The sequence below is a fragment of the Heloderma suspectum genome, chromosome 6 (genome assembly GCF_057233095.1).
Source record: "Heloderma suspectum isolate Gila_16-S chromosome 6, 16-S_ref, whole genome shotgun sequence".
NCBI classification, from domain to species: Eukaryota; Metazoa; Chordata; class Lepidosauria; order Squamata; family Helodermatidae; genus Heloderma; species Heloderma suspectum.
Window position 1 is genome coordinate 116,074,495 of NC_139463.1, and position 27,171 is coordinate 116,101,665.

The 27,171-nt window shown below is 44.0% G+C and overlaps 3 protein-coding genes and 11 non-coding genes across 15 annotated transcripts; 8 read left to right on the forward strand and 6 right to left on the reverse strand.

Moving 5' to 3' along the window:
- Nucleotides 1–361: 361 nt before the first annotated feature.
- On the reverse strand, nucleotides 362–853 carry LOC146342702 (histone H3). Its single transcript, XM_084808632.1, has one exon. It carries the CDS (start codon nucleotides 814–816, stop codon nucleotides 406–408), a length of 411 nt encoding a protein of 136 aa, XP_084664758.1. The 5' UTR covers nucleotides 817–853; the 3' UTR covers nucleotides 362–405.
- A 2,156-nt stretch (nucleotides 854–3,009) lies between these two features.
- On the reverse strand, nucleotides 3,010–3,516 carry LOC146342703 (histone H2A type 2-C-like). Its single transcript, XM_084808633.1, has one exon. It carries the CDS (start codon nucleotides 3,447–3,449, stop codon nucleotides 3,060–3,062), a length of 390 nt encoding a protein of 129 aa, XP_084664759.1. The 5' UTR covers nucleotides 3,450–3,516; the 3' UTR covers nucleotides 3,010–3,059.
- A 279-nt stretch (nucleotides 3,517–3,795) lies between these two features.
- LOC146342704 (histone H2B 1/2/3/4/6) lies at nucleotides 3,796–4,696 on the forward strand. Of its 2 annotated transcripts, XM_084806248.1 has the most exons (2): nucleotides 3,821–4,246; nucleotides 4,678–4,696. In XM_084806248.1, exons 1-2 carry the CDS (start codon nucleotides 3,870–3,872, stop codon nucleotides 4,679–4,681), a joined length of 381 nt encoding a protein of 126 aa, XP_084662374.1. In that variant the 5' UTR covers nucleotides 3,821–3,869; the 3' UTR covers nucleotides 4,682–4,696. The 2 variants fall into 2 exon arrangements, with proteins under 2 accessions (XP_084662373.1, XP_084662374.1); XM_084806247.1 differs by lacking the exon at nucleotides 4,678–4,696 and having other exon boundaries at nucleotides 3,796–4,667.
- Nucleotides 4,697–10,286: 5,590 nt separating this feature from the next.
- On the reverse strand, nucleotides 10,287–10,358 carry TRNAG-UCC (transfer RNA glycine (anticodon UCC)). Its single transcript has one exon. It is a non-coding gene; the product is annotated as a tRNA-Gly (tRNA).
- Nucleotides 10,359–10,772: 414 nt separating this feature from the next.
- TRNAI-UAU (transfer RNA isoleucine (anticodon UAU)) lies at nucleotides 10,773–10,866 on the reverse strand. Its single transcript has 2 exons — nucleotides 10,829–10,866; nucleotides 10,773–10,808 (listed from the first exon to the last, which is right to left on the reverse strand). It is a non-coding gene; the product is annotated as a tRNA-Ile (tRNA).
- A 1,200-nt stretch (nucleotides 10,867–12,066) lies between these two features.
- TRNAS-AGA (transfer RNA serine (anticodon AGA)) lies at nucleotides 12,067–12,148 on the forward strand. The gene has a single exon. It is a non-coding gene; the product is annotated as a tRNA-Ser (tRNA).
- A 286-nt stretch (nucleotides 12,149–12,434) lies between these two features.
- TRNAG-UCC (transfer RNA glycine (anticodon UCC)) lies at nucleotides 12,435–12,506 on the forward strand. The gene has a single exon. It is a non-coding gene; the product is annotated as a tRNA-Gly (tRNA).
- A 573-nt stretch (nucleotides 12,507–13,079) lies between these two features.
- Nucleotides 13,080–13,151, forward strand: TRNAD-GUC (transfer RNA aspartic acid (anticodon GUC)). Its single transcript has one exon. It is a non-coding gene; the product is annotated as a tRNA-Asp (tRNA).
- Nucleotides 13,152–14,023: 872 nt separating this feature from the next.
- On the reverse strand, nucleotides 14,024–14,097 carry TRNAT-AGU (transfer RNA threonine (anticodon AGU)). The gene has a single exon. It is a non-coding gene; the product is annotated as a tRNA-Thr (tRNA).
- Nucleotides 14,098–14,855: 758 nt separating this feature from the next.
- On the forward strand, nucleotides 14,856–14,928 carry TRNAK-UUU (transfer RNA lysine (anticodon UUU)). The gene has a single exon. It is a non-coding gene; the product is annotated as a tRNA-Lys (tRNA).
- A 4,836-nt stretch (nucleotides 14,929–19,764) lies between these two features.
- Nucleotides 19,765–19,846, forward strand: TRNAL-UAG (transfer RNA leucine (anticodon UAG)). The gene has a single exon. It is a non-coding gene; the product is annotated as a tRNA-Leu (tRNA).
- Nucleotides 19,847–20,334: 488 nt separating this feature from the next.
- On the forward strand, nucleotides 20,335–20,407 carry TRNAK-CUU (transfer RNA lysine (anticodon CUU)). The gene has a single exon. It is a non-coding gene; the product is annotated as a tRNA-Lys (tRNA).
- A 2,974-nt stretch (nucleotides 20,408–23,381) lies between these two features.
- TRNAL-AAG (transfer RNA leucine (anticodon AAG)) lies at nucleotides 23,382–23,463 on the forward strand. Its single transcript has one exon. It is a non-coding gene; the product is annotated as a tRNA-Leu (tRNA).
- A 505-nt stretch (nucleotides 23,464–23,968) lies between these two features.
- TRNAN-GUU (transfer RNA asparagine (anticodon GUU)) lies at nucleotides 23,969–24,042 on the reverse strand. Its single transcript has one exon. It is a non-coding gene; the product is annotated as a tRNA-Asn (tRNA).
- Between the last annotated feature and the right edge of the window lie 3,129 nt (nucleotides 24,043–27,171).

Consider the following 27,171-nt stretch of genomic DNA (forward strand, 5'->3'; position numbering starts at 1 on the left):
TTGCCAATGTTTACTTGGATTTGGACTTGAAAAATATGGGTTCTAGTCCCCACTCAGCCACGAGTCTCACTCAAGTTTGACTTTGGCCCAGTTGCTGACTCGGCCTAACCTACCTCACAGGGTTGTTGTGAGAATAAAATAAGAGGTTCATGTAAGCCAGCTTGGAGAAGACCAATGTAAATCCCTTCTAGCTTCTATTGAACAACAAAAAAAAATGCGGGGGGATACAAAAGTAACGTTTAAGTAAATGAATCATCTCGAGCCCTCCCTGCACTGCCCATATTTGTAAATAACATCCAGAAATCATGCCAGAACTCCAGCTCTTCTCAAAGAATATGTGGTGGCTCTTAAAAGAGCCTTTGTGGTGTAACTTAGCCTGGTCCGGGTTCTGGAAATTCTGCACTTTTACGCTCTCTCGCCACGGATGCGCCGGGCCAGCTGGATGTCCTTGGGCATGATGGTGACGCGCTTGGCGTGGATGGCGCACAGGTTGGTGTCCTCGAAGAGGCCCACCAGGTAGGCCTCGCTGGCCTCCTGCAGAGCCATCACCGCCGAGCTCTGGAAGCGCAGGTCGGTCTTGAAGTCCTGCGCGATCTCGCGCACCAGGCGCTGGAAGGGCAGCTTGCGGATCAGCAGCTCGGTGGACTTCTGGTAGCGCCGGATCTCCCTCAGCGCCACCGTGCCGGGCCGGTAGCGGTGGGGCTTCTTCACGCCGCCGGTGGCCGGGGCGCTCTTGCGGGCGGCCTTGGTGGCCAGCTGCTTGCGCGGCGCTTTGCCGCCGGTGGACTTGCGAGCCGTCTGCTTGGTGCGAGCCATGCTCCTCGGTCACGAAAGCCCCTCAGCTCCTCCTTCGCCGAAAAATGACAAGAAATACCAGAAACGCCGCTCCCCGCCGGCTTTTTATAGCCAGAGCCGATGTCCTGATTGGCTGAAAGAGGTCAGGGGACTGTTGCAAAATTTGAATTTCCCGGGCTAGGCATTGATTGGGCAGACAATGCGACACACTTCCCTTCCTCGCCTCCAGTTTTAACTGTTACAGGTATTTCCTGGAGCTGATATATTTTAGCCATGCCAGAAGGATCCCAGGGGTTAAACTGCGTTTCAGCTAGAAAGTTCCCCTAAGGTGACTGCGCTCCCAACCCTCCACAGCAACTTAATTTCAAACACCACCTGCGGTTTAATAAGATCGAGGGTGGGACTGAAATACAGTGGCGAATGGGAGAAGGTCTGCGTTGTTAGGCTGTTGTTGTTGTTCAGTCGTTCAGTCGTGTCCGACTCTTCGTGACCCCATGGACCACGGCACGCCAGGCCTTCCTGTCCTCCGCTCTCTCCCGGAGCGTGCTCGAGTCCATATTCGTTGCATCGGTGATGCTATCTAGCCACCTCATCCTCTGCCGTCCCCTGTGGCAACGTGGAAAAGAAAATGTGTTAATTTAACGACAAATTCTATGCGGCAATGAATTGGTTAAGGCTGCAACCTTCTGCAGGCTTACTTGGGAGTAAGCCACACTAGACTCAGTAGGGATAAGACATGGATAAGATCGGGCTGACTTTCACGTAGCACAAGGCTGTTAATGGTACAGTCCTACAGCCACATACCTGAGAGTAGTACCTATTTAACTCAGTGGGACCTACTTCTGGGTAAACCTGAATAGGGCTGTTTTAGGTACAGTGGCGTCTTCTGGAAGTACATAACTAAGATTTGTTTTAGATACAAGTGTTGTGTGTCTCTTTGTTTAAGTTCTTCCCATGGGGGTTAAGTTAGCATGTTTAGTGGCAGTAGGACTAAATTGGTAGTTTCAAAAAATTAGTGGTCCCTTGGGCTTTGGGGGTCGATGCATTGTCATTCTGTGATTTAGGGTGCAATCCTATACATGTTTAGACAGAGAAAATGCCTACAACTCCCATGCTGGGAGTTGTAGGCCTTTTCTCTGTCTAAACATGCATAGGATTGTACTCTAAGTGCATGGTTTTGGAATGATAATGCCAGTTCAAGTCTCAAAAAACAGACTTGAGTTTCTGCTGGTGTGGTACAGCACAGCATCCAATAGGAACGATACATTCAAGGCTGAATCGCCTGCAGGTCTTAAAAGTAAATTAAGGGCACAGTTCTATCCACATTTAGACAGAAAAAAAAGTTGTCCTACGACTCCCAGCATTCTCCATGGAAGCTATGGTTGCTAGGAGTTGTAGGACTTTTTTCTGTCTAAACATGGATAGGCTTCCGCCCTAAAATATTACCGATTACCTGCAGTCGGGTTTCGGAACACAGGCGCGTTGCTAAAGGAATTGAACGGAAAAGCATTGCAACATAATCGCCTATCGTTAACAATGGAGACTTTTGAAAAGCCCGCCCTAATGGGATTGGCTGCCCAAAAGTCCCGCCCTCTCAAAATACGAGACGACGATTTAAGTTTGAAATTGCCGCCAAAGCCACAGGTTGTGCTGCGCGTAATTTTATCTTCCTTCTCCTTAAATAAATTTCTATATGATTAAATTGGGTAATGGTGAAAATATTTCACGAACTGTGGGCAAATACAAAATCAATGTTGGTATAAGCGATTGGAGTTGCTACAGAATAGCATGATCCTAAGAAATGGTTACTTTTTATGCTCCCTCTCACTAAAGTGGCTTTGGAGGCTCTAACACTTGTGTTGTATGACCAAAAATCTTGTGTGTACCTTCAGGGCTAGCAAATTTATTAGCATGCTTTTGTGGAGGAGAACCCACTTCGTTAGACGCAGCATCTTCAGGCTGTTAGTGATGTGGACAGAAAAACTTCATCGAGTTTGCTAGTCTTTTACGGTGCCACAAGACTTATTTTCAATGCAATTGACTTAACACTATTTTTAATTTGTATCCTATGTGTGCGGGTGCCTTGCTACGAGTTTCTATGTTAAAGACAAAAACCTGGAAATTGTAATAAAACTTATTTGGAACAGTGACACAAAACTGCTGCATTTTTTGGGCGGTTGACACAAGCTCTTTCTATGAAATTGTGGGTGGCTCTTAAAAGAGCCTTTGGGTTCAGTTTTTTTTCCACAGGTCAGGTAAAATGTTTATTTCCCTTTCGCCTTGTGGCTTTCGGTCTTCTTGGGCAAGAGAACAGCCTGGATGTTCGGCAGCACGCCTCCTTGGGCAATGGTGACTTTACCCAGGAGCTTGTTCAGCTCCTCGTCGTTGCGGATGGCGAGCTGCAAGTGGCGCGGGATGATGCGGGTCTTCTTGTTGTCCCGGGCGGCGTTGCCAGCCAGCTCCAGGATCTCGGCAGTCAGGTATTCCAGCACAGCGGCCAAGTAGACCGGCGCCCCGGCGCCGACGCGCTCGGCATAGTTCCCCTTGCGCAGCAAACGGTGCACGCGGCCCACGGGGAACTGCAACCCGGCGCGGGAAGAGCGGGTCTTCGCCTTGGCCCGAGCCTTGCCGCCTTGCTTCCCGCGTCCGGACATGTTAGTAATTTCTTTTTCAGCACGTTCAGAAACAACCTTCAACTCTGCTCGAAAGAACAGTGGTCTCAGAAACGCACTCCGGGCCCTTTATTCACTCCTACAGCTTGTAATTGCAAATTCCTATTGGCTGATTTTAACCTATACATTTCGCTGTCCAATAGGAAAGCCAGCTGCTTTGGCAATTCAATGGTTAGACAGCATTTTGTGCCGTCCAGTAGAAATTAGAGTTCCAGGATTCCGTCATTTGCATAGTTATCTAATCGTCGAATAGGCTCCTGTCTTTTCTCAGCCAATGAGAAACTGCGCATTCAAAAACGACGATTAGCATAGAAACTCTATAAATACAGAGAGCTCCGAGTTCTGCTTTTTAATTGTTCTCGGTTGTTTGTTCTCTGAGTTTTCCTGCGTATCAGCCTGAAAATGCCCGAGCCAGCCAAATCTGCTCCTGCACCCAAGAAGGGCTCCAAGAAAGCCGTGACCAAGACCCAGAAAAAGGGGGACAAGAAGCGCAAGAAAAGCAGGAAGGAGAGTTACGCCATCTATGTCTACAAGGTGCTGAAGCAGGTGCACCCGGACACCGGCATCTCCTCCAAGGCCATGAGCATCATGAACTCCTTCGTGAATGATATTTTTGAGCGTATTGCTGGAGAAGCTTCCCGCCTGGCCCACTACAACAAGCGCTCCACCATCACCTCCCGGGAGATCCAGACAGCTGTGCGCCTTCTTTTGCCTGGGGAGCTGGCCAAGCATGCTGTGTCTGAAGGCACCAAGGCTGTGACCAAGTACACCAGCTCCAAGTAATTGATGATTTCTCCAAACAAACCCAAAGGCTCTTTTAAGAGCCGCCAACATTCTCACTAAAAGATCTGTATCTGCTTTACAGAAGTATTAAATATTCATCTTTTAGGCCTCACAGTGACATATCATGTAGGAACTCATGCAGTTTCTTAATTGTGGAAGGAGCAGTTTAGCGGGCTGGACCTGTTCTGCAACTAATTGAATGCTATTATCTCCCACCCTTGCTGTTTAAAAGTAGGGTAGAGGGTTTGTGTCACAGTTAGCTAGACTTAAGTCCCATTTATTCCAGTAGTCCCACTGTAAGTAGTGTTGGAGGGACAAGGGCTATGAGTCACTTAACCTGAACTTGAAGGGTTGATACCTACCTGAGTAAGGTGGGAGAGGGTCTCTGAGAGGTCCTTTTTCTTGTCTCCTTCTATTCTTTCTGCAGGTAATGCTGACCATGGGGCTGACCACAGCCAACTCACCTTGAGATGTAAGTTTGTTATTTCGCCAGTAAAGTCTGTTCCTAACCCACCACTCGAGTGTGTTTTGTCTTCATCCGTGGCTACTGACGGGCTGATTCAGACTTCAAGTAGGACTAATATTGGAAATAACCCTCATGAGTTAAGCGCAATTAAGGGCGCAATCCTATGCATGTTTAGACAGAGAAAAGGCCTACAACTCCCAGCATGCCCCAGTCAGGAATGCTGGGAGTTGTAGGCCTTTTCTTTGTCTAAACATGCATAGGATTGGACCCTTAAGTATTTTATTCTGCCTGAAGAATTGAACGCAATTTCGGAAAATCTTGGTGTTCCTGCTAAAATCATGCAGCTAAAAAGTGTTGACTTGTCTTATTCCTTGTATTTTGGTGCCATCTCGTGGTATGATTGCTAAAGGCAGTGAACATGCAGAGGTGTTTCCACATAGAGAAATAGCCCATCTTTCAGTTGGCTGGTTAGCTCAGTTGATTAGAGCATGGTGCTAATAACGTCAAGGTCGCGGGTCAAATCCCCGTACCGGACACAGGATACTTTCTGTTTGTATTTATGAAGATTCACAATTCTAGTTCAAAACGGAAATGTTATTTCAAGGGAAAACGCGGCTCTTTTGGATGCGTGACTTTTTAACCCAACGCTTGAGCATTCCGTGGTTTTCTAACTGGCACAACGCAAGATGATGGGGAGAAAGCTGAAAATAAAAATAAATAACATATCTAGGTGGGATATTTCCAGATGTAGTGTGTATATACACACACATGCACACACACACATGTTTCATCCCCTTCTAGCATTCAGAACTCTCCGTGCAGTTCCAACCTCACTCTGCCTTATGGTAGGGCTGGCCCTGGTTGTGCCTCTTTAGGGATGTTATTTTTACAATTTATCTCCAGTTTACTAGTTGCAGGTGGGCCTTTGGCTCCTTTGACTAGACTTCATTTTTCACTCTGCTTTGCAAGAGAATACTGTTCACAAATGTCCTCTCTGAATATATGTGTGCATATACACTTGTAGAGATACACAAATCTAAGGGACCTTTTAATAGTGTTTGTAGTGCATCTCTGCAGACTTGTCCCAATGATGCGCACCCCCCCCCCAAGTCTCTTCCAAGATGAAGGAAAAATAATAATTAAAAAAGCATGATAATTACTTTTGGAAATTAGCTGGTTGGCAATAGGCAATATACGAACTCCAAGATGGAATGAATCAGTTCATGTATTACAAACTTACACAGACTAAGCACACAAGACAGAAAACAAAGTGAATACTGTAGACATCTTTGCACAAAATTTGAATTGTGTGATTTCAGCGAAGCGGTACCTTGCGCTTGGGAGGTTAGGAGCTAAGTGGTTTCGGTGAATGAGTTTGTCAGAAGAGTGCCCAGACCTGTGGCGTAGGCCAGGAACAACTTGGGCATTAAAGCTCAGGTTTTTTTTAGGGGTTAAACAATTATGCAGCACCCTGGAAGTAGGCAACTCTTTGTGTGGGCTGTACTCATGCCTAGTTTCTAATTACTGTGCCTAATCTAATCATGAGGCATTCCATCTAGTGCTGCTTGATTAAATCTTTCTGCTTGATCTCTGTCCTGCCTACTTGTGCAAATGCTAATGAGCTCATGGCATGCATGCTGCTTGGTAAGCACTTTTCCTGTCCAGCCAGTCCCCACAAGTTTTCCAAGCATTAGTTTACACTGTGCCAGGCTGAGTTTCTTAAAGTGACAGTACTGTGGCACACAAAATATTGGGGTGAAGTGTTTCTTGGTCATTCCGGCCAAGCAGCCTGCCAACAACAGCCTACTGCTTACCTCTTTCATTTTGGGGCCTTCTGGCCCTACTGTGCAATAGCATTCCCTCCCCCTTCTCTCTGTACCCATCTATCTGTATATCTGGCCAACTGAGGAGAGCACTCATCATGCATCTGGTTGAGTCAGCTCTTGTGGCCCATGAAAATGTCTGCCATGATAATTCTGTTAGCCTTTAAGGTGTTGCTAGACACTGTAATCAATGGTAGCCATGTTGTCCCAATAGGAAAAAATCACCCCAAAGCCAGAGCAATGTAATTGATTTATAAAGATGAACCTAAATGTCAAAGTTATAGGTGAGCCTTAGAGTTCTCCAGAACTCTTCTTCAGGCTAGATGTGAAACAAAATGAGATGGGGGTACAGAACAGGTGATGATGTGACTGCCCCAGATGTGATGTGACCGTCCCAGTCTGTAACAGGTTTAAGACGGAGTGCAGGAGAATCAATTATATTCTCCTTTTTGTTGTTGTTCAGTCGTTAAGTCGTGTCTGACTTTTCGTGACCCCATGGACCATAGCATGCCAGGCCTTCCTGTCCTCTGCTCTCTCTCGGAGCGTGCTCAAGTTCATAGTCATTGCATCAGTGATGCTATCTAGCCATCTCATCCTCTGCCGTCTCCTTCTCCTTTTGCCTTCAATCCTTCCCAGCATCAGGGTCTTTTCCAGGGAGTTTTCTCTTCGCATTAGGTGGCCAAAATATTTGAGCTTCAGCTTCAGTATCTGTCCTTCCAATGAGCACTCAGGGTTGATTTCCTTTAGGATGGACTGATTTGACCTCCTTGCAGTCCAGGGGACTCGTGAGGGTCTTCTCCAGCACCACAGTTCGAAAGCATCAATTCTTCGGCGCTCAGCCTTCCTTCTAGTCCAGCTCTCACAGCCATACATTACTACTAGGAAAACCATACCTTTGATTATATGAACCTTTGTCGACAAGGTGATGTCTCTGCTTCTTACTCCGCTGTCTAGGTTTGCCATAGCTTTCCTCCCAAGGAGCAAGCGTCTTTTAATTTCATGGCTACAGTCACCGTCTGCGGTGATCTTGGAGCCCAAGAAAATGAAATCTGTCACTGCTTCCATTTCTTCCCCTTCTATATGCCAGGAAGTGATGGGGCCAGATGCCATGATCTTCGTTTTTTTAATGTTGAGTTTCAAACCAGCTTTTGCACTCTCCACTTTCACCCTCAACAAGAGGCTCTTGAGATCCTCTTCGCTTTCTGCCATTAGGGTGGTATTGTCTGCATATCTGAGGTTGTTGATAATTCTCCCAGCAATCTTAATTCTGACCTGTGATTCATCCAACCCGGCGTTTCTCATGATGTACTCTGCATATAAGTTAAATAAGCAGGGCAACGATATGCAGCCTTGTCATACCCCTTTCCTAATTTTGAACCAATCGATTGTTCCATGTCTGGTTCTTACTGTTGCTTCTTGACCCTCGTACAGGTTTCTCAGGAGACAGGTAAGGTGGTCTTGTACTCCCGTCTCTTTAAGAATTTTCCACAGTTTGTTGTGATCCACACAATCAAAGGCTTTAGCATAGTCAATGAAGCAGAAATAGACGTTTTTCTGGAATTCTCCTGCTTTGTCCATGATCCATTGAATGTTGGCGATTTGATCTCTAGTTCCTCTGCCTCTTCGAAACCCAGCTTGTACTTCCGGTAGTTCTCAGTTCACATGCTGCTGAAGCCTAGCTTGTAGGATTTTGAGCATCACCTTGCTGGCATGTGAAATGAGCACAATTGTACGGTAGTTTGAACACTCTTTGGCATTGCCCTTCTTTGGAATTAGAATGTAAACTGACCTTTTCCAGTCTTGTGGCCACTGTTGAGTGTTCCAAATGTGTTGGCATATTGAGTGCAGCACTTTAACAGCATCATCTTTTAGGATTTTAAATAGCTTGGCTGGAATACTGTCATCTCCGCTAGCTTTGTTGTTACTAATGCTTCCTAAGGCCCACTCGACTTCACTCTCGAGGATGTCCAGCTCAAGTTCAGTGACCACACTATCATGGCTATCAGGGACATTCAGATCTTTCCTGTAGAGTTCTTCTGTGTATTCTTTCCACCTCTTCTTAATCTCATCTGCTTCTGTTAGGTCCCTGCCTTCTTTGTCCTTTATCATGCCCGTCTTTGCACAAAACGTTCCCTTGAGATCTCCAATTTTCTTGAAGAGATCTCTAGTCTTTCCCATTCTATTGTTTTCCTTGATTTCTTTGCATTGTTCATTGAAGAAGGCCTTCTTGTCTCACCTTGCTATTCTCTGGAAATCTGCATTCAGTTAGTTATATCTTCCCCTTTCTCCCTTGCTTTCTGCTTCCCTTCTTTCCTCAGCTACTTGTAAAGCCTCATCAGACAGAGACAGCCACTTTGCTTTCTTGCATTTCTTTTTCTTTGGGATGGATTGAGATGCTGCCTCCTAGACAATGTTACGGACCTCCATCCATAGTTCCTCAGGCACTCTGTCTATCAGGTCTAATCCCTTAATTCTATTCCTCACCTCCACTGTATATTCATAAGGGATATGATTTAGGTCATACCTGAACGGTTTAGTGGTTTTCCCGACGTTCTTCAATTTAAGCCGTAATTTTGCCACAAGAAGCTCATGATCTGAGCCACAGTCAGCTCCAGGTCTTGTTTTTACTGGCTGTATAGAGCTTCTCCATCTTGGGCTGCAGAGTACATCATCAATCTGATTTCGATATTGTCCATCTGGTGATGTCCATGTGTAGAGTCGCCTCTTGTGCTGTTGGAAAAAAGTGTTTGCTATGATCAGCGTGTTCTCTTGGCAAAACTCTAGTAGCCTTTGTCCTGCTTCATTTTGTACACCAAGGCCATGCCTGCCTGTTATCCTGGTGATTTCTTGACTTCCTACTTTAGCATTCCAATCCCCTATGATGAAGAGGACATCTTTTTTTGGTGTTAGTTCTAGAAGGTGTTGTACTTCTTCATAGAACCAATCCACCTCAGCTTCTTCGGCCTCAGTGGTTGGGGTATAGACTTGAATTACTGTGATGCTGAATGGTTTGCCTTGGATTCATACTGAGATCATTCTATCATTTTTAAGATTGTACCCCAGTACTGCTTTTCCCACCCTTTTGTTGACTATGAATGCTACTCCATTTCTTCTAAGGGATTCTTGCCCACAGTAGCAGATATGATGGTCACCTGAATTAAGTTTGCCCATGCTTGTCCATTTGAGTTTGCTGATTCCCAAGATGTCGATGTTCAGTCTTGCCATCTCATGTTTGACCACCTCCAGCTTACCTTGATTCATTGATCTGACATTCCAGGTTCCTAAACAATATTGTTCTTTACAGCATCAGACTTTCTTTTCACCACCAGACACATCCACAGCTGAGTGTCCTTTTGGCTTTGGCCCAGCCGCTTCACTCTTTCTGGCTCTACTTGGGAATTCCCTCTGCTCTTCCCCAGGAGTTTTTGGACCCCTTCTTGAGCTGAGGGTCTCATCTTGCTGCATCATCTCTTTTAGCCTTGTGCTACATTCCATGGGGTTTTCTTGGCCAGAATACTGGCATGGGTTGCCATTTCCTTCTCCAGTGGCCCACATTTTGTCCGAACTGTCCGGCATGACCTGTCCGTCTTGGGTGGCCCTGCACGGCATAGCTTATGGCTTCCCTGAGTTACACAAGCCCCTTTGCCACAACAAGGCAGTGATCCATGAAGAGGATATTTTACATTACAAGTCCCCCCGCCCCCCAAAAAGAAACGATAAAACGGAGAGGGCGGAGGAAAAATTATTTGCGTTGGCCGGGAATCGAACCCGGGTCAACTGCTTGGAAGGCAGCTATGCTCACCACTATACCACCAACGCTCCGGATACCAAAGAGAGTTACTCTCGACGTTTATACAGATAAGAGGCAGTAGAAGCTATGCCTCTAAATTTCCATACGGTGGCGCCATCAACTAAGGATTTCAGGGCATATCAACAATTTATGAGGAAGTTTCTTAAACTTTCTTCAAAGCACGCCTTCTCTGAGTGGATAAAGCACATTTCTTCCAACCTTCCACATATATAGCCTAGATTAAACAGCTGTCGAATCGCAATTCGGTATATGCAGACTGCACTGCGGTTTTAATTGCTTTTGTAAAGCTCACTGGTCTAAGGACAACTTCAAATGCTTAAGCACGCTTGCCGATCATCAATTAATGAAAGCTTCGATAATTGGAGTGTAGGGCAGAACAACCTTCCTTGAAGGAAGGGCGTCAATTTGGAGAGCAAAATTAATGCTCCAGGTGAGGCTCGAACTCACAACCTCGGCATTGCTTTGACGAGTACTGCTGTATAAGTACCGCGCGCTAACCGATTGCGCCACTGGAGCGGCTGCTTAAAAATCTTTTGAACGGTTTCACTTGTGCGACTTTAGAAGTATTTTTTGACAGCTTAGTCTAAATGTTAAGACATCTACGTTTAAAATCTAGAAGCAAAGGTTTTTCCACCTATTTACGGTAATAAAAGAGTCTATTTATAGGGCTCAGCAAAGATTTTAAACAATGAACTGCAAATATTGACTGGAAAGGGAGGAGACTCCTAATAGGTCCCCCCTCCCCAAACCACCTGGTAGTTATTACGACAGAGTATGCAGGAGAGCAATTTTAGGTTGGAACAAATCCTCTTTAAAATGCATGACGTAATATTTCGAGTTGCGTAGAACTCTTTCAGCTGGCATATTCAGAGACTGAAATACAAGAACAGCCAGCACCACGCAGCCCATCAGCTCAATGGATAGTTCCAGAGTATACATGCTGTTTGGTTTACAGTATGCGTCTTGGGGAAGAATTCAAAATCCAGGTTGAGAGGGGTTTTTTTGGCGCAACAATACCCAAAACGCATTATCGTTTGGAAGTAGGATTCGAACCTCGCCTCCAGGGGAGACTGCGACCCGAACGCAGCGCCTTAGACCGCTCGGCCATCCTGACCGCCTGGCAAAGTGCTTTCCTTAGCCATTAAAAGTGTTTACATGCACCAGAATCCGGCACAAATAGATGTCATTTCTGTAGCCTCGATGACTGGCAATTGAACAGTGTGAACTGAACGGGGTGACTCAGCTGGGAAAAATCACTGGGTTGGATAGAGGCTTACTCATACTTAGAGTAATGCCATTGACTTAGGCTAGCTATGACTAACTTCGGTCCCATTAATTCTAAAGGGTCCACTCTAGGCATGACTAGGCTTGGATCCTTCTCGTTGTGTTCGCAGCGAGGAGATCAGGTGTTTGCCATATCTTCCTTGACCCATTCCTACCGCCACAGTGGCAGGGATAACTCTGAAGATTGTTTCGTTCTCACAGTCGCAAAGAACGAAGATGTATGCGGACTGAATAGGATCATGGTGGGCGCCTTCTTCGGGGTGTTCGGAGGGTGATCTTGACTGTTTTACGAATGCAGGGCATCTTCTGGAGCGAGAAAATAAATGCTCAGAAGCTCAAACAATTATTTTAGCTGACATCAGCTTTGGAGAAACAAGCTAAAATCATGGCTATGTCCTTAATAAGATGTGCTGCAACGCTCAGCCCCGTCCAGTAGTCGTGGCCGAGTGGTTAAGGCGATGGACTAGAAATCCATTGGGGTTTCCCCGCGCAGGTTCGAATCCTGCCGACTACGCTCCAGCGTCTTTTGTTCGTTTACAAGCCTATCTTGACTGTTAAAAGCCCTTGGTTCCCCATAAATATTGTCTTCTGGGCCTAGGAGATGCTCTTTTCCCACGCCGCATAGTTTATTCCATTACTTAATTTGAAAAGAGAAAAGAAAGGGAGGAAAAGGAGGTGTTAAATCCGGTTGGAAGAGACACAGGAATTTTAGGATGTGCAAATCCCTTCTCTACAGGTTGGTCACATAAAGAATGAGGAATGTTGGATAGTACGGAGAACCTGAAAAAATAAAAGCGGGAGCGTTGGTGGCATAGTGGTGAGCGTAGCTGTCTTCCAAGCAGTTGCCCCAGGTTCGATTCCCGGCCATCGCAAAGAGCTTTTTCGTCCTGCCATGCTGTATTTTTAATATCTGTTTCTGCTCTCTTAACAGATGAAAAATCTGCTGTAGAGGGAAATATGCAAGGAGTAAGAGGGAAAGGGTGCGAAGATTCCCCTCCCTTCAAGAAATATGCGTGTATACATGGCAGCCCATGCGTACATGTATGTAGGCAATGTTTTACCCAACCTGCTGCATCTCCTTTGTTTCTTTAAAGGAAGGCTAAGTGAGACTCTTTCTTGAATAAAAGACTTTTACAGACCCGCGTTATTCTGAGTAGAGTCTAGGATTTGAAACTTGAACTCACTTTACCCATCATCCGTAAGGTAGGAAACTCTGGAAAAGGATGAGAATATCTTAAAATCGTCGTAAGAGCTTAATTCCAAAACCCATAGCAGGGCGATACCTTTATAAATCCAACCCAAATTTTACAAAATACTATGGATTATGGAATTTTTCTTATGGGCCAACACAGCTACTTGTGTCTCTTTTCAGGAGGTACGATTTTGCAAGGAAGCACTAGGAAGCAGATATTGCTGCTCTTGTGAAAGAGGTTTGTCCGGGCAGTTCCTCGTTAGTATAGTGGTGAGTATCCCCGCCTGTCACGCGGGAGACCGGGGTTCAATTCCCCGACGGGGAGATGAGTTCTTTTTAATTCAAAGATCTGGAAAGAATATTTTTGTTGCTCGTGGTTTTTCTCTATCTTCTTTTTAAAGTATAGTTTTAATACTACAAAGGCATCCGCATGCATTCCAATTTCTTTATATGTATTCAGTTCCATTAACTTAGTGTTGAACGCGTCGGTGGAGTTGCGTGGAAAACAGACAGCGCCGGTTATCATTATCAGCACTGATCTGGTGCTATAACCCCAAGATCCCACGTTCTTTAAAGATCCCAGATATTTAGCTCCCTGTCACAAGCTTGCCCGCAAGTTCTATAATCTCACCTGGAAACCATTTTCCTTCGAATTCCAGAAGACCGTTGTGATTGTGGCTCTGGTGTGGGAAACGGACTTTGTACATGCTCAGATGCACTATTTTTTCTTGATTTGTACTTCACACACTCCAGAGCTGAGCCTTACTACTGAGATAGATTTTGTAATTTAAATCCCAGTTATCCGAAGGCATTATGACGGGGAACAGTCTTTCAAGCTATTTGCTAGTAAGCAGTGAATGTTCATCGAAAAATCCAGATGATAATTTCCCAGGCAATTTAATCTGAACTGTGCCTAAAAGTACACCTCTCATGTAACAGCACCTTGAAGGAGTTATTTAATATCTCTCTCAATCCATCTCCATAAAAGGTGATCTATGTTTGATTTTCTTATGTATTAATTTAACACAATAATAAAATATTTAAAATAGCTGTTCCACATCTGCAGCTACTACAGCTGCTTCCCGGCTCTGTATTTTGTGGTTTATTATTTGTTTCCGGTTTTACTCTGTTCTTTTGATGCTGTTGTATGTATGACTTGTCTCCCACCATAGGGAAAGTTGCAATTAGAAAAGAACCAGGTGCCACTGGGATTTGAACCCAGGATCTCTTGTTTACTAGACAGGCGCTTTGACCAACTAAGCCATGGCGCCCTTATACATTATAAAGAAAATATGGAAATTAGAGGTTTCATGTTCTTGTGTATTGAAAAGTCGCTATGGTACCGTCACCCACAACCAGTGGAGGCTGGTGGCTCCGATTTCGGTGGGGCTGTGACTCCATTCTGGGTTTCAGTCAGAACCAGCCAGAACCTAAAAGAGCTATCCAAGGTGCCGAATCTATTTTGAGGATAGGGTTCAGAATCTTGGATAGCTCTTTTAGAGTTCTGGCTGGTTCTGACTATAAAACCCAGAATGGACCATGGCCCCACGGAAATCGGAGCCACCAGCCTTCACTGCCCACAACAGTGACCAGAGTCTATGGAGAATGCAAACTAAAAGGGGGCTGAAGGCAAACTTGTAAACTCGCCTGCTGTACACGCTCTCTCTTACCTAAGTGACAATCATCTACCTGGTGTACTCAGGAAAATGCATATAGAAGCACAGACTTTTAAAAGCCCTAGTTAGCACGGCTGGGCCTTTAGAAGTGTGCTCACTTTCTTTTGAAGCCACACGCTTGACCCAAGCGACTCTGATAACGCTATTTCACAGCCTCTATTGATTCTTCCTGATGACTCTCACCTGTGTGTGTGAATGGACTCGGTTGACTAGCGACCCTGTTTGAGGTCGTGTGAAAGTTCAGCTATGATGGCTAGCTCATTGGAAAAGAGATGAAAACAGGTTGGAATTGACACGATTTGTTGTGGAAGGTGTTTTCAATAATACTAATAGCCCCGTTACAGTCTCTAGGAGCCTGGATAGCTCAGTCGGTAGAGCTTCAGACTTTTAATCTGAGGGTCCAGGGTTCAAGTCCCTGTTCAGGCAGGCGTGCTACTTTTTAGAAAATGAAATGGTTCATAAATCTTGTCTCTGTTCTCCATTGCTTCGTTGTTGTTGTTCAGTCGTTCAGTCGTGTCCGACTCTTCGTGACCCCATGGGCCATAGCACGCCAGGCCTTCCTGTCCTCCGCTCTCTCCCGGAGCGTGCTCAAGTTCATATTCATTGCATCCGTGATGCTATCTAGCCATCTCATCCTCTGTCGTCCCCTTCTCCTTTTGCCTTCAGTCTTTCCCAGCATCAGGGTCTTTTCCAAAGAGTTTTCTCTTCGCATTAGGTGGCCAAAATATTTGAGCTTCAGCTTCAGTATCTGTCCTTCCAATGAGCACTCAGGGTTGATTTCCTTTAGGACCATTGCGTCGTACCCGCTAATAATTGCCTTATAGGAGAGTGTATTATCTGGGTATTGTGGCATACACTTTTGTAGCCAATAGCTACACATGTATCAGTATACAACAGTTTGTGGTGGTTGCATATTGTCTTAGAACTCCTAGCTGTGAAGTATTCTACAAATTTGTCAGGTCATTTTGTAAGCCACTCTGATGACATTTTTGTTTGCAATCTCTCCCCCCCCCCCCCCGCATATGAATGTTGAAATAAAGTAATTAATGACATACTCTTGGCCTGCTGATTTGTACTGATCAGGAGGACAATGGGGGAGCTTACTGAAGTTCCTTTGCCATAGGCAGATCATTACCTGGTAAGGTTTAGGTTAATGAAGACTTCCAAAATCTGCATGGATCATAGTTGGTTTTCTGGAAGCCCTGGATGGAATTTCTTCTTTCCTCCTCATCCCTTCCCTTTTTGTGCCTTGTCTTTTTTAGATTACAAATACAGGCAGGGACTGTCCTGTATTTATTGTCTGTTTGTGAGAGACTCCAGGTGTCTCTTTGGCTGAGGAGTGGGATGAAAATGCTTGAAATAAATAAATAAAATTTCCTATTGGCTTGACAGGTTATCCTGTTGAAGCCTTGGCCAACCTCCCTTGTTTACAAGAGCTTGCTTGGCTCCCAGGAAGCGGAATAAAATGCCAGGGACAACCAGAACACGAGTGAAGGCAGCCCCATGATTAAAGTGATTGAAAGTTGCCCTTAAGCTCATTTTAGAGTCCAGTCTGGGAAAGGGATAGTGGAGAAGAAATTGTGCTTCTCTGCCACCACTGTGTCTCTGCAGTGCTGTTGGCCTGCACAACTGTTGCAAGTAATTGAAGGGCCTTTTACATTCCAGCTTCCAGTAGCTTGTGGTAGCTTGCTGTATGGCTAGTTTGTACAGGATTATGAGGATAAAATTGCTTCTTTCTGCTTCAGCTCAGGCACCATATTAATGACAGGGCACTCAAAACTTCTGGGATGTCCTCTTGTCATATTGATTTGGATACCTTTCAGGGTGTGCAGTCTGTGATTATGGGCAGCGCTCTTGGAGAGGTATGGATCACCACCTGTGCATTCAAACGGTGCATTTCCTGGCAAATTAGGATGGCCAATGCAGTGCTGTCCTGTTAGGTGGTGAGAGAGTAAATTATTCCTTGAAGGAGGAGGCAGAAGCAGTTCCTGTGGCCTTGAAAATGGAAAAAACAAAACACAAAACCATTGATCTAGTGGTGCACCTGGGGCTGGATCATGAGCCCCAAATCCAGATCTCTGGAGCTCACCCACCCCACCCCAAATGGTCACTCAGAGAATGGAAGGTGTGGAAGGAGAGAGGACTATTATTCATGTAGTCATGAAGATGTTATCATTTAAGTGAGTTTATAGTGCGAAACTGAACAGAGTATTTCTCTATTTTATCAGGGTTAGCAAACATTTTTTGTTGTTTTGTTCTAACATATCAGGCATGTAGAAGCAGTTGTAAAGCATGGAGTGGTGATGGAGGGTGGGAAGGAGAGAAATAGTAAATGTGTGCTACACATGCTTTAAGGAAACAGCAAGACGTAAGTGTCCCAAACAATAGTGTAGTAGCAAATTCAGAAGTACAGGGTCCCTTCGTGACTGTCGCAGCCATGCCCCCTTACAGCCACACACCCTTCTAAGATCATACAACCTTGTAAAATATACAGCCTTCAACTGGGATCCAAAAACAATGCAACTGAGAGTAAGGCAGTGGTATTTCAATTGGACATCTGAGAAAAAAATGTGGGGGTGTTAAAATCTGTTTCACTCACTCAAACACAAACATTTTAGGTTTTCAAAATATGATACTCTATGGAAACTTCACCCTCTCAACTCAGCCCTCATGGAGAGATTCCTTCTCATTTAAACAGCCCCCTTGCACACTCCCTTAGTGTCCCAACATTACCCATTAGCCTTCCCTAAGCTCCTTCATTATATCTCCCCCCTCCCCTTCCAATATAAATGTCCACACTCCCAGCTGGATTGAACACACACACACACACACACACACACACTGGTGAAGTGGTAAATATGGAAATGCAGGAGCTCATTGTGACAGTCTCCAAGGGCAGTCCAAAAATTTCAGACAGCTGTGTCGATCTATATCAACAAACCAGTTCTAGGAATTTTCATCTTCACCAGGAGCACATCTTTGGTAAAGCGAATAGGTCTTAATTGCTCATACCAGACCAAGTCATCCCAAATACTTTGCATTCCAACATGGAACAGTATATTGTTGCTTGGAAAATTCATTCCCCCCACAGCTACAGTGAGGATCGCAGCTAAGTTCAGAGGGAACAGGGAATTCTGAGGGGGGTGGCAGATGACCTCAGAGTCCCTGCTCATGAAAAAGTGCCTGCGCTGCATCCCTGCAAGCCCTGCCTCCACTACACCACTGGTCCCAAACAGAGGAAAAAATATTTTCAGGTGCCTGAAAAAAACCTTTTTATTATGCCCAATGCATTTTGGAAAAGACTTTCCTTCTTCAGGGACTGTTTATCTTTCTCTAAATGTATATTAAAAGAATATTGAAATATTCTTTCCAATGCTTCTTCTGTCTTAAAATACTAAAAGAAGAAATGTAGTATTTTTTTAGAATATTTTCTCTTCTGTTTTGACTTCACATGCTTTAGACACAGTTGTCTAAAGCCCCACAGCCCAGAACCATAAAGTCCAGGGTTTGAAATTACCTAGCTGTGCCACTGGTGCCTTTTACCAGTTTAGGCTGCTGTGCCAACTATGACCTTTCCTGGGCAAGAGGGATCTTACCACAGTCACACATGTCTTTGACTACTGGAATTTACTCTGTGTTGGCTTCCCTTTGAAGTTTGAAGACTGTCCAGATTACTGGTCCAGATTCTGGATTAAATCTGGAGCAGTGGTGCAACTAGATAATTTAGATCTAGACTTAATGGTCTTGTGGGGAGGGTGGCTTTAGATGGCCATGTGTAGTGATTTGTGAAACACATTACTAATATTTCTTTTCTCCACACTGCCATCCCATGCTTTACAACTGCTCCTACATTCCTAATTGTTGTTGTTGTTCAGTCGTGCAGTCGTGTCTGACTCTTCGTGACCCCATGGATCATAGCACGCCAGGCCTTCCTGTCCTGCGCTCTCTCCTGGAGCGTGCTCAAGTTCATATTCATATTCATTGCATCGGTACATTCCTAATAGGATAGCACAAAACAAGCAAAACAAAAACCATGAGCCAATCCTGATTTAAAGAAAGAAAGTACTCTGAACACACGCAGTTTTGCATTTTCAGCTCCACTTAAATCATAGCACCATATTGGCTGCCCTGTGCTAAGTACATTTACGTAGAGAAAAGCAACAAGTGAGTTTTACTGTAAAATATATATTATCCTTTAAAGTAAATAAATAATATTTACTTTATTTAATAATATATATTTGAAGTAAAAAAATAATAAATTGAACATGTAACCACGCACATGCCTAGCACATAGCCACTCACCCCCCCCCCCATTAGATAATGTTTTTAAATAAAAAAAAGAAGGCTTTGGCTAGCAATGTCAGCCTCAGTGGGTGCCCTTGCTGGACCAGGTGCTGATGCTATACCTATTTGCCCCTGTCCACAACCCATCAGGAAGGCACCAGGTTGCTGGGGAAGTCAGGACTAGAGCCAGCCCTTCCCAAATTGGGGTTGTTTATCCAATGTTAGCCCTACTTAGAGCAGTAAAGTCATTGAAATGAATGGGACAAATTAGTCATGACTTAACTTAAGTCCCATTCATTTTAATGGGTCTGCTCTAAGTTGTACTGGCAATGGATAAACAACCGCTTGGTCCCACAGATGTTGCTCAACAATGACTCCCATCACCCAGGACCACTGGTCCTGCTGGTGGGGGATTATGGGAATCCCAGTCAAACAAAATCTGGGGATTTAAGGTTGGGAATGGCTGAGCTAGTCCTTCCCGTAGGCCCTGATTTACATGTCTTCTAAAACTGTGACATGTGGTAACTGCTGGCTCTTATGGTGGTTGTGGGGTGTGTTTGCTTTTTGCCTTTTGGCCCCAGGTTGCAAAACTGGTTCTTTTTGAATTGTTGCTTTGATTTTGCCTCATCTGTTCCCATGTAAAAAGACCTACCAATTTTCCAGACCATGGCCTGAATGTGTAATGAAAGTGGGCATTAGACAGACAAGAATTTATGCCACAATAAATGTATAAATCTATACAAAAATGTGTGTGGGGGGGGAGGGAACCGACCCACCTGATCCTCTCTGTCCCTCAGTGAAAATAGTGGTTCCTTCTCTTTGATAACCCTGCCAACTCGTCTACTGCAATCTTCTTCACAGCACTTTTAAGCCGGAGTTAATGTTGTATAGTACAGAGATACTGCAAAAATGAATGACTGGATGCGATGAGGTGACAGCTAAACAGTAACAGTCATGGAATAACAAAGTCTCATGTAAGGTAGTGTGGCCGAGCGGTCTAAGGCGCTGGATTTAGGCTCCAGTCTCTCCGGAGGCGTGGGTTCGAATCCCACCGCTGCCAAGCGCTCTTTTCCTTCGTTATGGTTCCTAAATTAACTGCGATCTGCATACATCCCTCATGCGCCTGTATGTGTATTAACTCAGAAATATATTCCCCTGAATTCAGTGGGGGGTCCTTCCAAGTAAATTCGCATTCGATAGTAACCTTCTATTTGGCGTGTTCTACATTCCTGTTCTTTTTTCCCATAAGAACCTTAGCTTTAAAAATAACACCCTGCAGCGCATTTTTTTAACTCAGTTTTTTGTTTCATGATCAGTTACCTAGAATTCGATCATTGCTTTAGATTAAAGAAGGAAAAACGATTTTCAACTAAATGTAGATTGTAGAGTATATGAGAAGAAAGGTAACAAAAGTCCCCTGCACCTTGCTTCCAAAGGGGGCTGGGAGATATTTGAGAGACGAGAGGCAGTATTAAGAAACCAAAGGTAGCCACTAGTTTTTTGCATAGTGAAGGCTAAAATAATCAAGGAGGAGGTTCTGTCTCGACCGCCCGGCTAGCTCAGTCGGTAGAGCATGAGACTCTTAATCTCAGGGTCGTGGGTTCGAGCCCCACGTTGGGCGAGGGCTCTTTTGGGGGAAATAATTAAACACATAAAATATTGTTCTTATTTTAAAAGCCAAAAGCTGCCACATAGAACTTTTTCGTTTTTTAAATGAGGGAAGGGTAAAAGGCAGCAAGAAACGAAGTACTGGAGTTGTGCGTTTGAAATAAGCTTCCCAAAGCCTAGGGAGCTTTAGGAGAGTCGCGTCAAGGGAACTAACTGGCATGAATATTCATAACACCTACTAATTTATGTAGATTTTATTTTGCATTGATTTAGGTTGGGGTTCTAAGCCATTTGAAGGGTGGGTCAGTATAAATGTTTCTCCACAATAATGAATTAAAACGAGGGATCAGATGTTGCCAGGGTGAATTCTGGAACCCGCTGGGTCTCACAATGGCTACTCAACGTCACCATAGGATATAGCCGAGGCTGCATATGGTTATCAAAGCCTAACCTAGCACAGAACTAGCGGACATTCTGAAACCTAACAGCAAACTGCTGAATTCTAAGCTGTCCTGAATCTCCCACCAATCAGCTTCATGAGATGGCCCCAGGATTCTAGTATTATGAGAGAAGGAGAAACATGTCTTCCTATCTACTTTCTCCACACCATGCATAATTTTCTATACCTCTTGTCTTGTCTCCCTTTACTCGCCTCTTTTCTAAGCTAAACAGTCCCAGATGTGTCCTTTCTTCATACAAGAGGTGTTCCAGACTTTTAATCATTGTGGTTTCCCCTTTCTGCCCCTTTTCCAACTCTGACTGCAGTGGCCCTTTTTAGGTGCAGCGACCAGGCAGAATTCTAAGTGTGGTCGCACCATTGATTTATGTAAGGGGAGTATGATTTTGGCAGTTCTATTTTTGATTCCTTTCCTAATTATACCTAACCTGTAGTTTGCCTTTTCCACAGCAGCTGCAGAGTGGCTGACATTTTCATCAAACTGTCCACCACAACCCCAAGACTTCTTTCTCGATCAGTCACTGCTAGCTCAGATCCCATCAGCTTATATGTGAAGTTGGGATTTTTTGTCCCAACATGCATCACTTTACATTTGCTTACATTGAACTGCATGGCTTACCTAATGCCAGAAAGTTTGTGTTGTCAACAGCAATTGTGCTGTGAATGGCCACTGTTAATATTATGTGATTGTCACTAGGAGTATTTTCTGCATTCAGTTTACTTCTGACCTCACTGTTTACAGTTTCTCTCCCCCCCCCCCCGCCACCATATTGACTATATAATTATTCTACTTTAATAATGCTGTAACCCAAGTCTTACCACTTAAAACCCAGGCAGTCAACTCTACTCACACATCTGGACAATAGAAAGGATTTATTAATGCACATTAAAAATCACACCCCCATCAGATTATCAAGGTCAACCCCAAGGAGTCCTTTCCGGATTAGCCAAGCACAACTGAGAGACCTAGCACAATTCCTTATATCCCCATGGATGGATGGATGGATTGGTCCCAAACATGACAAACCGAAGTCTAGAAGCAGTTGGAAAAGGTAGCAAAGTACAGACACTCTGAGCATTGGCTTTGGAGGCCACCAGCCCCACCAGATCCAGGTCTGCAGAATAGGTTCTCACTCCTTAAAACTGAATTAAAAAAAAGAACATACACACACAACGTGCTCTCAGCTCTTTGTTGCAAAGCAGTTTCTCTCTCTCTCTTCCAGAAGGCAAGAAAATATGCTACAGTTCTCCAAAACTAGGACAGTCTCCTAGTTCCTTACTGAAGTCTCCAATGCTCTGTCCATAATGCTCTTCTTTCAAATGCCCTTGAACAAGACCTAGGAGCAAGGACAGGAATACTTTCTTCCCCTTCCTTTTCATCTGCCTCAGGGTTTTGGTTCAAATGCACACCTAGTCAGGATGAGCACACCGACATTAACTCTCAATTAACCCAGATTAACTCCTTCCCAACCATGGCACCGTATAGTATAACATGACATTATACATTTTCCTTTACATGTTTATAACCCAAACACTTAAAACTTAGAATATACAAACAAATTAATTCTCATCAATCTTTCTGGATTTCCTTTCCTGCTATATTACTCCATTACATGACAAACCTCTGAGGCCACATCTGTTACAATACTATAATATATAGTATTATGTTTTATGCTATAATATGTCCCTGAAATTCTCTATAACAATTCATGCATCTGATAAAGCATATGTAGTTTATGCCAGAATAAATTTGTTAGTCTTTAAGGTGCCATAAGACTCGTTGTTTTCCCTGAAACAGATTAGCACAGCCACCCTCTGGAAATTGGAAAGCGAGAGAGATACGTTTTTCTCCCTCCTCATAATATTAGAAATACAGGGAGTGGAATTTCATCTGACAACAATGATTGGTAGGAGATTCAGGACAGACAAAAGGAAATCCTACTTCCCATAATGCATATTTAATGTCTAACTGCAAAGCCAGGATAATATCCTGATGTTTCCTCCTACAGGACCAAGACACACTGTTTATAGAGGCCACAGTCCAACTGAGTTACACTCAGGCTTCTAACTCAGTGCTTTCATATTGCACCTATTGAGATTTCTTCTAAGTAAATACAATCCTATGCAAGTCTATTCAGAAGTAAGTCCAACAGAGTTCAAAGGGCCTTATTCCAAGGTACATGGATATAGGATTTTGTTTAATTCTCCTTGATTTTGATTGGATTTTTCCATTAAGTTTGACTTATGTTTTAAAAAAGATTGAAAATGGATGTAAATGTGTCTGAGAGCAAAGGGATAATTCTGAGGAGTTGGAACACCATCGCAACGTTCGAGGCTGATTTTTTTTTCCTGTGTTCTTTCAATACAATTTGCTTATCATAACATAGGATTGATTCATGGGTTTGTACTTAAAATTATTTTATTCAGAAATTAATTACACACTTCTTCGTCCCAGTTTCCACTACCTTTTGATTCAAGACACACACTGGCCCAACCCACAGATACAGCTATATATAACAATTGTGCGCACGGTAGCGTGGCCGAGCGGTCTAAGGCGCTGGATTAAGGCTCCAGTCTCTTCGGGGGCGTGGGTTCGAATCCCACTGCTGCCAAGTGTGATGTTTTGTTTACCTGGTAAAATATATGTTCTTCATACAAAACTTGGAAGGGTGTATGGACAAAGTTCCTAAAACATCAAAAGCAAAGCACGTCTTTGCTAAAGTAAAGGCTTTTAATTCCCATAATTGCATAATCATACCACACCTCTTCACTTCCTTGATTCCTCTCCTTCCCTTATGGACAATCTAATAGTTTTGGAAACAAAAGTTAGGCTCCATTTATAGGCCAGTTATTATAGGAATTATTATAGGAATAATTTAACCTAGGTCTACTCACAACATTTAATCTCGACTTAATTTAAATCAAATTTCCTTGGCCTATCCTCATCTGTTTTAGTGAACACTACAGAAATTCCTTGGAGAGGATGCTTTCTTCAGAATTCAGAAACACCAAATAGGAGAAATTAATATTTGGAGTCAGCATTCAAGCGAACAGGAAAAGTTTACATATTTATTTAATTTTAGTGAACACTCCTAACAAGAGGTAGGGAAAATGGAGCGTCCCTGGGTGGGCTCGAACCACCAACCTTTCGGTTAACAGCCGAACGCGCTAACCGATTGCGCCACAGAGACTTACTTATAGCGCTAAGAAGTATGAAAAAGCAAATACTTTCGCTCTAGATTTTTCCTGCTATTAAAAGGCAGCACACACCTCAATTTTTAAACACTAATGCAGAAGCCAAAAGTGAATGCGAATACATTATTGACTTCAACAACTGAGGAACGATGACATTGTAATGCATTCCAGGGATTCTTTTACCTGCAGACCATTGTGTATTGGAATTAAATGACAGGCTAACATTCCACACCCCTTCATGGATCACTGCCTTGTTGTGGCGAAGGGGCTTGCGTAGCTCAGTGAAGCCATAAGCTATGCCGTGCAGGGCCACCCAAGACGGACAGGTCATGGCAGAGAGTTCTGATGAAATGTGGTCCACTGGAGAAGGAAATGGCAACCCACTCCAGTATTCTTGCCAAGAAAACCCCATGGAACGTATCACAAGGCTAAAAGATATGACGCCGGAAGATGAGCCCCTCAGGTCGGAAGGTGTCCAATATGCTACTGGGGAAGAGCAGAGGGAATTTCCAAGTAGCGCCAGAAAGAGTGAAGCGGCTGGGCCAAAGCCGAAAGGACACTCAGCTGTGGATGTGTCTGGTGGTGAAAAGAAAATCCGATGCTGTAAAGAACAATATTGTTTAGGAACCTGGAATGTCAGATCAATGAATCAAGGTAAGCTGGAGGTGGTCAAACAGGAGATGGCAAGATTGAACATCGACATCTTGGGAATCAGCGAACTAAAATGGACAGGCATGGGCGAATTTAATTCAGGTGACCATCATATCTACTATTGTGGGCAAGAATCCCTTAGAAGAAATGGAGTAGCACTCATAGTCAATAAAAGGGTGGGAAAAGCAGTACTGGGGTACAATCTTAAAAATGATAGAATGATCTCAGTACGAATCCAAGGCAAACCATTCAACATCACAGTAATTCAAGTCTATGCCCCAACCACTGAGGCCGAAGAAGCTGAGGTTGATTGGTTCTATGAAGACCTACAACACCTTCTAGAACTAACACCAAAAAAAGATGTCCTCTTCATCATAGGGGATTGGAATGCTAAAGTAGGAAGTCAAGAAATCACCGGGATAACAGGCAGGCATGGCCTTGGTGTACAAAATGAAGCAGGACAAAAGCTAATAGAGTTTTGCCAAGAGAACATGCTGATCATAGCAAACACTCTTTTCCAACAGCACAAGAGGTGACTCTACACATGGACATCACCAGATGGTCAATATCGAAATCAGGTTGATTATGTCCTTTGCAGCCAAAGATGGAGAAGCTCCATACAGTCAGTAAAAACAAGACCTGGAGCTGACTGTGGCTCAGATCATGAGCTGCTTCTTGCAAAATTTCGGCTTAAATTGAAGAACGTCGGGAAAACCACTAAACCGTTCAGGTATGACCTAAATCATATCCCTGATGAATATACAGTGGAGGTGAGGAATAGATTTCAGGGATTAGACCTGATAGACAGAGTGCCTGAGGAACTATGGACGGAGGTCCGTAATATTGTTCAGGAGGCAGCAGTGAAATCCATCCCAAAGAAAAAGAAATGCAAGAAAGCCAAGTGGCTGTCTGATGAGGCTTTACAAGTAGCTGAGGAAAGAAGGGAAGCGAAAAGCAAGGGAGAAAGGGGAAGATATATGCAACTGAATGCAGAGTTCCAGAGAATAGCAAGGAGAGACAAGAAGGCCTTCTTAAATGAACAATGCAAAGAAATTGAGGAAAACAACAGAATGGGAAAGACTAGAGATCTCTTCAAGAAAATTGGAGATCTCAAGGGAACGTTTTGTGCAAAGACGGGCATGATAAAGGACAAAGAAGGCAGGGACCTAACAGAAGCAGATGAGATTAAGAAGAGGTGGAAAGAATACACAGAAGAACTATACAGGAAAGATCTGAATGTCCCTGATAGCCATGATAGTGCGGTCACTGAACTTGAGCCGGACATCCTAGAGAGTGAAGTCAAGTGGGCCTTAGGAAGCATTAGTAACAACAAAGCTAGCGGAGATGACAGTATTCCAGCCGAGCTATTTAAAAGCCTAAAAGATGATGCTGTTAAAGTGCTGCATTCAATATGCCAACAAATCTGGAACACTCAACAGTGGCCACAAGACTGGAAAAGGTCAGTTTACATTCCAATTCCAAAGAAGGGCAACGCCAAAGAGTGTTCAAACTACCGCACCATTGCGCTCATTTCACATGCCAGCAAGGTGATGCTCAAAATCCTACAAGCTAGGCTTCAGCAGTATGCGAACCGAGAACTACCGGAAGTACAAGCTGGGTTTCGAAGAGGCAGAGGAACTAGAGATCAAATCGCCAACATTCGCTGCATCATGGAGAAAGCAAGAGAATTCCAGAAAAACGTCTATTTCTGCTTCATTGACTATGCTAAAGCCTTTGATTGTGTGGATCACAACAAACTGTGGAAAATTCTTAAAGTGATGGGAGTACCAGACCACCTTACCTGTCTCCTGAGAAACCTGTACGAGGGTCAAGAAGCAACAGTAAGAACCAGACATGGAACAACCGATTGGTTCAAAATTGGGAAAGGAGTACGACAAGGCTGCATATTGTCACCCTGCTTATTTAACTTATATGCAGAGTACATCATGAGAAATGCCGGGTTGGATGAATCACAGGTCGGAATTAAGATTGCTGGGAGAATTATCAACAACCTCCGATATGCAGACAATACCACCCTAATGGCAGAAAGCTAAGAGGATCTCAAGAGCCTCTTGTTGAGGGTGAAAGAGGAGAGTGCAAAAGCTGGTTTGAAACTTAACATTAAAAAAACGAAGATCATGGCATCTGGCCCCATCACTTCCTGGCATATAGAAGGGGAAGAAATGGAAGCAGTGACAGATTTTACTTTCTTGGGCTCCAAGATCACCGCAGACGGTGACTGTAGCCATGAAATTAAAAGACGCTTGCTCCTTGGGAGGAAAGCTATGGCCAACCTAGACAGCATAGTAAGAAGCAGAGACATCACCTTGCCGACAAAGGTCCGTCTAATCAAAGCTATGGTTTTCCCAGTAGTAATGTATGGCTGTGAGAGCTGGACTATAAGGAAGGCTGAGCGCCGAAGAATTGATGCTTTCGAACTGTGGTGCTGGAGAAGACTCTTACGAGTCCCCTGG

Coding starts and splice junctions, on each gene's coding strand:
- LOC146342703 (XM_084808633.1), bottom strand. CDS start 3,449: ATGTCCGGACGCGGGAAGCAAGGCGGCAAGGCTCGGGCCAAGGCGAAG.
- LOC146342702 (XM_084808632.1), bottom strand. CDS start 816: ATGGCTCGCACCAAGCAGACGGCTCGCAAGTCCACCGGCGGCAAAGCG.
- LOC146342704 (XM_084806247.1), top strand. CDS start 3,870: ATGCCCGAGCCAGCCAAATCTGCTCCTGCACCCAAGAAGGGCTCCAAG.